At 44.5% G+C, this 10,410-nt stretch overlaps 1 protein-coding gene across 2 annotated transcripts in view; it reads right to left on the reverse strand.

The window, feature by feature from the left end:
- if (inflated) overlaps nt 1–9,433 on the reverse strand; it is a 67,094-nt gene extending 57,661 nt beyond the window's left edge. For both annotated transcript variants that reach the window (XM_043415497.1, XM_043415496.1), the window contains exon 1: nt 8,946–9,433. In XM_043415497.1, the coding sequence (XP_043271432.1) occupies nt 8,946–9,133 (188 nt within the window). In that variant the 5' untranslated portion in view covers nt 9,134–9,433. The remainder of the gene's footprint in view (nt 1–8,945) is intronic.
- Nucleotides 9,434–10,410: the final 977 nt, after the last annotated feature.

A 10,410-nucleotide genomic window follows, 5' to 3' on the forward strand; every position in this document is an offset into this window, starting at 1 on the left:
CGCCTTTGCGTGCATATGACTTCGAGATACAATGACCCAGTTTTATCACGACCTACCATTATTGTACTATCGATTGCGTAACGCGATATGTCAGCCGCGGACAACCGCCGCGTTTCGTTGGCGAGCATGGACGTGTGCGACTCCGTCGCATATCGAGTGGACGAAAGAGACAATTCTTTCCTGTCACACACGCATGCACGGAGATAAGCGACAAGAGTGTAGCGCGGATTAAGATGCTGCAGAAACACCAGCGAACCGTTCATCTTCCGGAATGTTGCTCCGGATGACAGCAGTTCTAGAGATAAACATTCGCGGAAAAACAGATAGTAGCGAAGAAAAAACGTTTGAGCTCACGTGGAAAAAGATCGATGAAGACAGTTCCTACGATCTGCTCGAGCATTTTTTCAAGCCCCGCGTTCTTCTCCGTTTTCCACAGACTTTTCCACGTTTTCGGGCTTTCCCCCGAGACTGGACTGATCGTGTGCACGTCATAAGGCCAACATATGTCCGTCGAAAAAATTCAAGCGACAATATCCACGCACAAGAGTGCTCACACCTCGACAAAAGCCAGAAAGACACGGGTTAATACGCACAGTCCTTTGCCTTCCGCATCCCAAGGCAGCATATGGCGCTGCTGGGCGGAACTCTGGCTGACCAAATCTCCCTCTCTCTTTAGGTTCGCCCGAAGTAAGAACCCCTCGATCGACTGCATCCTTTAGTGTATTTCCGAATCAATATTTACTTGCTGGGAGATCGATCATTTTATTGAGAGGGTAACGTGAGAATCGAATCAGAACTGCACGCGGTGAAAACGGATTCATTTTGTATAGTGAGGAATATATTTTTCAATAATTTTCAAAGTGTTTACCCACCGATTACACACAGCATTGTATATTTTGAATTTTGCTATTTTTCGTCCCTTGGATTCCAAACAGCTTTATGTCCATAGCAAAAAGTGATGCACGCCAGAACTATAAATCGCTTTGTTTTCGAGAGTTATTTATCGTGTCAGATTAGCGCTTGCTGACAAGTGGAAATGTATTGTGAATCACAAATTTCGACTGTCAGCATGGTAAATTCTATGATAAGTACACGAATATACACCGAATACGTGTGGCATTTTACCATACACAGTTTTTTTTCAGGGTTGCCTGAGCAAACGATATAAACATTTGAAGTAACTGAAAAGATTTTTTACTGTGCTTATAAAGGAGAAGACTCTTGTCTTTTGAATAAAAAAGTATGGATATTGGTCTTTTACTATGCGGTGGATAGAACACTTGTTTTATTGCTCTTCGAATTAATGCTGCAATCCAGTTCGTATAACTGCCCCCGAGATGCTATATTCCGAGTAGTTTCCTCTAAAATTTTCGCCCTCCGGAGGCTCGAAACGTTTGCACTTCGAGCGTGCCGTGCTTCTGTTATGACCTGGTGGCTGATAATAAAGTAATGCGATACCTGAAAATCCATTACGCGAGTTGATAGTCCCGCGCGGCTCGAGTTACTCCAAACATGAGCAATTGACTAATGTACTGTCTGTCTGCCTGTCAATTCATACTATTTGGACAATGTAATCAAGCTGCGACGTTTTATCGTTGGATTATTATTATTTGGTAATTCGTCGGAGAAAGCAATTGCTCGTTATACAATGATTCCGATTTGTCACAGTTTTAATTGATTCATTTATTCATTAATTTTAACTTGATGATCAATGTTTTTAATTCAATTTTATTAATCCAATCATTTGTTTTGATTTGTTTAATCATATAAATTAATTCAGTTCGTCAATTATTTCGACTTTTTCAAAGTTTCGTTGATTCGGTCCCAAGAACTTGTTTCAGCCTCCACAAATCGTCTCGTCTCACTTTGAAAATATTCCACACTACCGTATCGAACCGAATGTTCCGGTTACGAAATGCACGAGACGAGTATTTCGTCCACCGGCATTTATTTATCGGTTTTAAAGCTGTCCAATATCGATGAGTGACGCGTCGAGTCCGATATTAGAAGGGCCGAGTTTCGAGGAAACAATTTTCGGCGCTCCTGCGAACGCGAACGAAGGCCTTAAAAAGGTCGGAAAGGCGGGTTCCAAATAGCTTAATGATCCGTTTCATTCGATCGCGTTCGCGAGTTCGAGTCTGCACAAATGGATATGCACAAAGCGACGTGTATTTATATGGGGACGTTTATGCGCGACAAGATATTACAGTCGTGTATATGGCGAGCGAGTATGGAATAATGTGGCTCTCGAGTTCTATCGCTTCCACACTCATTCGTTATTACGTAATTCTTTACCATTGACACTGGCGAGCTCGATGGGTTCGTATTAGTAATAATCTTTGCTCGCACAAGCGATGCCTCCGGATGAACGCTCCGTGTGTGTGTGTCCGTGTCTGTGAAAGGATTTTCTACATCCGCGCGGCAGTGTAGTCGCGGCTGTTTCATACGCTCAGTATACGAGCCAGCTAACTCGTCATTAATACTTTATTCGCATTCCCATTCAGATTTACGTGAGAAAAGCGACGTCTGTACGGCCTACGCGTGGGGCGTGTTGGTGTGTGCGTTTCTCTGTAGTCCGTTATTGCTGATACAGCGGAACGAAAGCTTCAGCAAGGTCTCTCGCGGCGGCGCCGTCGTTATTGAGGGTACGATTACCTCGAGCATATTCGTCGAGATGGCATTTTGCCTGATTTTTAAATATTCGCAATCTTGAGAAAAGCTGCTTATCGAGTGGGAAGAATGGCGCTCATGACTTTTGACACGAGGCTGTGGCTCGTCGCCCAAGAGCAGGCCATTTTCTCATTCTTTTCTTCCGCTCTTTCAACGATCGCTCCCTTTTTGCGTCCGGTGGAAACTCTCTGTACGAAGCACACGCGAGCACGAGCGGAAGTCTTAACGAGACACTCGCGCGTACGAGCTTTAACAACGAGAGGCATAAAAGCCCGCGAGATAGGGAAACACGCGAGTCAAGAGCGCACGCGAATGTTGACGTAAACGCGGAGACATGACGTTTGCGGAGCTTATTCTTCCATGACTCCGTGTGTGCACAGATCGCATGTACCGCGCGGCGGCGCTCAGTAGCCAAAGGTGCAAGAGACATAGGCATAAATATACATGTGCATATACGAAGCACCAGCAGCCTCGGGGCAGTCGCGGGCCTCTCTTCCGGATATAATGACAGAGGCTGGAGCAGCGAGGTTCGGGCACGTGCCTCACGCGATCCTCGTCCTCATTACCCTCCCTTTGGCGAGCACTCCTGCTCTCAGCCTTCTTTTATTTTTCTTCTCTTTCGATCCCGACTCTTCTCTACCTTTTCGTACGCGACTCCCTTTCCCCGGGATCTCGCGCCTCGGCACCAATTGCCCCTTTTATCGAGCATCAGCGACTCCGCCAGCTGCGCTCGTGCACTCTTCTTCTCTCCTTCTCGTCGATTATATATCGCGCGCGGCTATCGTCGGCCCGTTCGCGCATAAATCGATTGGTAGCAGACAGCACGAGGAGCTCCTTCGATCCTTCTGACTCCTCGGCATCCATTTTTACGTGTTTATCCGACGAGAAATTCGCACCGTCGAACCTCGTTTTTTTCGTCGATCTTCCCTGCTTTTTTGCGTTCGCACGTATCGACGCGCGGATATGTTTATACGGAAGGGTAACAGCGCTGCGCGAAGTCGCACAAAGACCGGATGCTTAAACCGCTCCAACGCGATTCCCAGTATTTATTCAAATCGCCTGGAGGGAGCAGGTTCTCGCTAAATAAGAATGACACGTGTAAAAAAAGAAAGCAACGCTTCGCCGGTGACGACGGTGCGAGCCCCGCGAATCATTTATTTATTCTTTAGTCGATATTCGGGAAGCACTCTCGACACACTGATCGTTCGACATCCGGGCGGCGCCGCTCGTTATTTCTCAGAGGATATCGGCGTTGTGCGTTATTCGTTGAACTTACATTACTCCGCAAGCTTTTCATTAGCCGACGTGTCGAGAATTCCACGCCCTGACAATCGACACGCGCGTATATAATCCTCGAATGGGCGCTCGACCGCGCACGCGTGTGCAGTTTATCACGGCCGCGGGCGCGCCGATATCTCGTCGATGGCTACAGATCGAGAGAAGACTTTTGCGTGAGATTTGCGACGATGAAAATTGAAATTCGGGGCTCTTTTCTCGCAGTTTTGAAACGACGTTGAAGTTTGCTACGAAATGAGCGAAAAAAACATTTGTAATTCACCAATTTTTCATTTCACGAAGTATCGGTGCAGCTTGAAAAACTACGAACTGCAAATTCAGCAGGGAACGAAAATTTTGGAGAATTACTGGAATTATTGGAGGCTTTTTTAAGATCATTTCGTTGGACTCCAACGCTGCAAACTTCATGTCCTGAGGACTCTTTCGTCCATTTTTCGTAAAGATTAATTAACTCTTGATAGCGTCGAAGCGTCTTTTCAGGGGATGCCTGAAATCGCGATATCCGCGCTGCCGCGCGAACAGGCGAATTTTTAAACAAAAACTTTATGCTCAACTTTAGGACCAACGGATATGTGGAGGAAAAGTAAAAAAACGAGTGAACGAGCACGTCCCCCTGCGTTTATAGCGGCACCGGAGTGCGATCGTGACTTCCATGCGAGTCGTCGAGCCCTCGGTGTCTTACATCGTTTCGTCTACGCGCATGCATGCACATACAGCTATACTCGAGGGCTTTGAATTCAATCGGCCACCGGAAACGTCGGATGTTAAATTCCCCGAGTCTCGCTCGTCGCAGAAGAGTTTGGCGTCGAGGTTTGTCGGACACGAAGAAAAATGTGGGCACGTCCCGCAGTAATGCTCTTTCACTTCAGGAGGAGGAACGAACCTGATCATTGGTATATCGCACAGCGATTTTATCAGAAATCTCATCCACAATTTTCCCGTGCCTCAAAAATCACATTTCCTCCCTCCCGCTCTTCGAAACTTCAAATCTCAGTATCGCTGCGATTCATAACTTTCATTCTCTTCCAATTGGAAAATCAATTTCTCTCCATTAAACTGAGCTTCGCACGCGATTCCATTGAACGAGCCACAAGCGAACTACAAATTTGTCTGGTAAAAACGTTCTGGGTATTCGGTCGAGATCTCTGGGGCTGGTGAAGGTAATTGAAGACTGAACACACGAGCCTCGTCGTTGCGTGCGAAAAGACTTGTGAAATATCTGCAGTTAGAGCGCGCCCGACGTGCAATCCACGGAGTTTATCGGGCGTTATCTCCCAGTGTCGAATCACCGAGCATTACGGCGGATCAGTATCGTTTCCACGAGAGCAAATGCGATTCGAGAATGCACTTCACTGCTTTCATCACTAACGGAAAGTAAGACGGCGCTGTTTCGGCGCATGTCAAAAGTACCGTTCTCGCACCTTCCGCGCTCTCTCGCGCTCGTCCCTCGCACTCGTGCCTCGATTATTAATCGCTATTTTAATCGGGCACCCTCTGAATCAGCCCGGATTCACAGACCGCTTGGAAATCGAGTGGAAAAAATAATTCGTCACTTCCACAAATTCGCCGCGTATCGCGTCACTCTTCGTGCTCGTTACCTGCACCTTCGCGCCGAGTATACACTCGGCGCGCGAGAGATATCTCCGCGTATATTTACGATCGTGTATATGTGTGCGTTTCCGCGAGTCGCTCGGCAATCGCGTTCTCGAAGCGCGCGCCGTGCGAAAAGTTCCAATGAGGCATATTAAGCGCGGATAGAAAAAGCCTAATTTCATGCTCCCGTTTTGCAGTTTTCCTGATCACCTCGAGGCTCGCGAGGTGTCGGGCCTAATGATACGTTAAAGCAAAGTCATTTTGCTCGAAACGTAATAAAAGTAAGTAATTGAAATCCGTATGAGTTGCGATAAAGGCGAGAGAGGATTGCGCAACGTGCCTGGAGACTCGAGCAGGCTCGAGGAAATAAATAGCGCATTTATGATCTCCGGAGAGTCCGCGCGCGCTGCCATGCTCTTGAGGAGACTCAAGGCTCCGCGCACGAGCACAGTCTCTTTTCAAAGTCAAAATTAGCATAGAGAGAAACACGAGAGGCGATCTGCCGCGACGACTCGATCGATTTTCCCCAACGAGCCTCTTCGAAATCGCATGCTTTTTCGAGCTTCCTTTTTCACCTCCAAGTTTCCGTCTCGCCCACGCTTTTCTCTTCGACGATCGGAGAGCCATGTGTCCGCGTGTTTTAACACCCGTGACGCGAGGAATTCTCCGAACGAGAAAGTCAGCCCGAGTCAACCGGTAGGTTTCCGTTTCATTTCCTTTTCTCCGAACAATTGTGCAATATCTCCCGGCGAGTGATCGCTCGTCGCTCCGATTCCTCGATAATAAATATGACTTTTATTGTCGTTCGCACTCTCGCACTATCACGATTGCTACCGCAAGTTTCGCCCAGCGATGCTTCACCCACGCGCGCCGCGAAAAACCTTCGCGAACTCGCCGCGAGGAAGTTTCCCAGACTCGCTCTTCCTCGGACTCTCGGTCCACTCGCACACGAGATAACATCCTGTGTGCGTTATCGCGACTGAGCGTCGTCTCGCACCGTCCGGACGATCGTCTTATGAGCGCATTCGTAGCACGATTTGCTCGAGTCCTGCAGTTCGTGGTCGCGACTTCGTCGAAAGTCTACGCGGCATCTAATTTTTCAATAATTTCACATCTTCGAACGAACGTATTTCGGGGATTCAACTACATTTTTCCAAATGGCAAAAACTTTCGTTATTTCTACTAAAAAAAATCGAATCCACCAGATTTTCGATAAACTTGAGGGGTCCACCTTAATCAGACGGCCAAAAAACTACGAAAAGGCACGTTTTTTTATCGTTTTTTTGCAAAAAAAATAGTTTCACGTTGGAGTTCAACGAAGTGATCTAAAAAAACCTTCCAATTATTCCAGTTATTGTTCAATTTCGTTTCCTGGCGAATTTGCAATTCGTAGTTTTTCAACTTGCACCGATACTTGGTGAAATAAAAAATTGGGGAATTACAAATGTTTTTCTTTCGTTCGTTTCGTCGGACTCCAACGTTGCAAACTTCAGCGTCGTAAAATTCGTATGATACGCGCTGCAGCTATAGTCATAAAAAACACGTGGTAAAATTTCGGTAAGGATCCGTTGAATGGTTTCGGAGATTTCATCAACGAGCCGGCCAGCAACGTAATTTTGAGAAAAGCCTCACTCAAAAGTACACTTGGACTACTCAAATTTTTATAAAATTTTAGTCGATACTTTTAAACATGAATACTTTCGAAAAATGCAGTAAAAAAAATCGATTTTTTTCAATTCCGCATTGGAGTAAACCCCTTAATAGAGACATCGGGAAAGATAAATATATTCGGTCGAAAGAACGGATGGCAAGTTGGCGGCACAACCAATCGAACTTCGTTCCATGAAATCGAGTCAAAAGTATAAAGAAGGTTCTTCCGATCTACCATAAACGTCAAAAGTCAGTTTCATTGTTTTTTTTTTTTTTTTGTAACTGGGTGAGTTCGGTGAGTGAAGACGTTTGCACATTTGAAAAAAAAATACCAAGGAAAAAAATAAGTCGAAATAGTCACATTTACATTGGAAAGTTGGAAAAAATTTCGCGCGGCATACGATCTTCGATTAAAAATAACCATTTCGTCTAAATTTTATTTTTGGAAAATTAATGCGGAGCCTGCAGAACGTAAGAAACTGAGGTTTGTATACCCCGGTCGAAACAGGGGGCTTCCCGCTCCCGAGAGAGGCGAGAGCAGACGTCGGATTAATGGTAACGAAGCTCGTAAAGTTTGTACAAGGTGGATCGAGCAAAAAAACGGTATAAATTTAGAAATATATGAATAGAGACACTTGATAGGGAAATACGTCTACGGAGTGTTTTTAAAACTCGCGAAGACTCAACTCGAACGTTCCCATTCTTCGAGCGACCAAATTCTCTGCCGATTCGATCTTCCGTCAACCGGAAATCGGGGGGTTTGATACTCTGGCTCCGCGTTCGTTCTGGCCTCGGATGCATTTGATTTTATTGACTAATAAATTTCAACGAGAACTCGAGATATTTTTCAGCTTGTTCGCGACATGCTTTTACTATATATTGGAAACGCAAAAACGAATGAAACAATTCTATGTTCGGAAAGAAAAAAAAATTACGTGCTTTATGACGCTTCTTCATGGTCAATATTATCACGATGAAGTTCAGGGGGAATGAGCTTGGCTTCGGTGGTATTTTTGTATACCAGATTACGGAAGTAAATCGAGCGATGAGTCAGTCACTTGTTGCAATAGGGAATGTCAGTGCGAGGTCGATGTCAACTGACGCGAACTCGATCGACGCTCTAAATTTCGATCCGAGATTCTCGAGACACGAAATACGGCCGAAAAAACCAGTGAGGCGGTCACTATCGCATCCGAGCACGCACGAACTTTCATCGCTTTATTCGCGAAGAGTACGAGAAAATTTTCATCAAATTCATCGAATTCGCGGTCTGCGTACCATTTCCAAATGACCGGCTCATGTGACTCACGTGCGTCCGAATTGTCGACGCGTCATTCGTATATTTATATGCAACTCTGCTGTGACTGGGTGAAACGTTAATTTAGACAGTGTTCCGAGAATACGAAAGCTTCATCGTCGTCGCATTAATTCAGGATCCGAAATGTCACGATCGCGTTTCGGGAACGTTCACAATAAACATTTTCGATATTGGTTTTTTTCGTCGATCAAACCGCGGTTTTTAATGCATTCAGTTACACTGAAAATTATTTCGAAAATCGACGCGGGACGGTAAAAGTTTCAGTCGCCGTTCGAGATCCAAGGCAGAGACAAACCGATGGGAGCGCGCGAACTTTTGACTAGCGCCGTCGGCTGCTTTTGTATATATTTTTCGGTGTTTTTATCGGAATTGGACGAAAACAAAGGGGGGAGGGAAAGAAGCATCATTAATCGCTCACCAGCCTCGTTTGTTCCTGTCTCGATGTTCCGCAACCGAGAAGCCGAACATGCTACTCTGCTCTTTGCGATAACTCGTGTAATGTCTCGTCTCGACGTTAAATGCCTCGATATACCAGTTGGAAGATAAAATCCCCACGAGGACAAAAAGTCCCACGAGGACGTGAAAATTCCACATATCACGATTCATCGTGATCTCGATACACTTTAATCAACACTCTTCGTCCACTTATTCGCACCACTTAAAAAAATCTTCAACTATCCATTCGTCGACGAAATTTATATTTTTCGGTTGCAGGATAAAATAAAATAAACAGAAAATAGTCAAATTAACGGATTCACTAGTGAACGATTTATTTTTATAATATTCGGCATTCGTTATTGTTTATACTCTTTCGGCAACATGTGTCGAGACTCAACGATCGTAATCACTGTACACGACCTTCTGAACGAAGTCGGCTTGACGGACGGCCGCGGACAGACTGAGTCGAGAACTCGAGTCTTTGGTTCTCTCACGACTCCCACCCATCGCACTGTACACAACTTCCAGTGCCGGCCGATCAGCTTCTCTCTCTCACTCGCGCGCTTTTATTCTTCGTCTTATCTTTATTCCCCTTTTTTATTGTATCCAAATGCTCCATATATGTTTCGTAATATTTATCCTAACAACATCGAGATTTCGTCGATAAATTTGCATATTTTTTCACAGCTCGAGGTTCAACGTACTTTTTTGCACGATTAACATTTTTTTAATTTCAATACACAATGGATTAAGTTCGTTCGTTTTTTCATTCGATAAAATTACTCTAAATGCTGAATAAGGCTCTGAATTTTATATTTGAAAATTTTTCATGTATCCATAAAAAAAGAATTAGAAAGAATGGAAAAGAAAATAGGTTAATTCTTCTCGAATTTTTTCTTGCTCTCAGTTCTCGAATGCTCAATTTTCAATTATTTTTGTACGATGGAACAAAATTTCGAATGTAACGGAACAGTACGTGCCGTAGCCATGCAAAATTTGAATCTTCTGAAAAAACTCAAAGAGATACTCGAGTCGAAAATTTCTTACGGAACGATGATTAAGGGGACGCCACAACGTTATCCTTTACCCATCAACGTTATTATTACGTATGTTTTCGAAATCTTGCTGTTCGACCGTCGATAAAACGATTTCCAACAACTAGCAAACTAGGAATCTACCAAAAACATCTACACCAAAATTCATTTCAATAAATCAAGTCTCGTAATAATATCTTGCTACCATGACCAAATACTACGAACAATTAAAAAAATGTTACCATGTAGCATATCTACCAAAAACACTTCTACCACATATAGATTTTACGTCTACCTCACTTTCGTTGGTAAGGTAGGTTTTCCAGGCTAACAACTTACCGCAACACTATAATAACCGTTTTATAATATATATATATATATTTACGATCGTTTTTTCCCGCTAAAAACACA

The sequence above is a fragment of the Venturia canescens genome, chromosome 3, assembly GCF_019457755.1.
Source record: "Venturia canescens isolate UGA chromosome 3, ASM1945775v1, whole genome shotgun sequence".
NCBI classification, from domain to species: Eukaryota; Metazoa; Arthropoda; class Insecta; order Hymenoptera; family Ichneumonidae; genus Venturia; species Venturia canescens.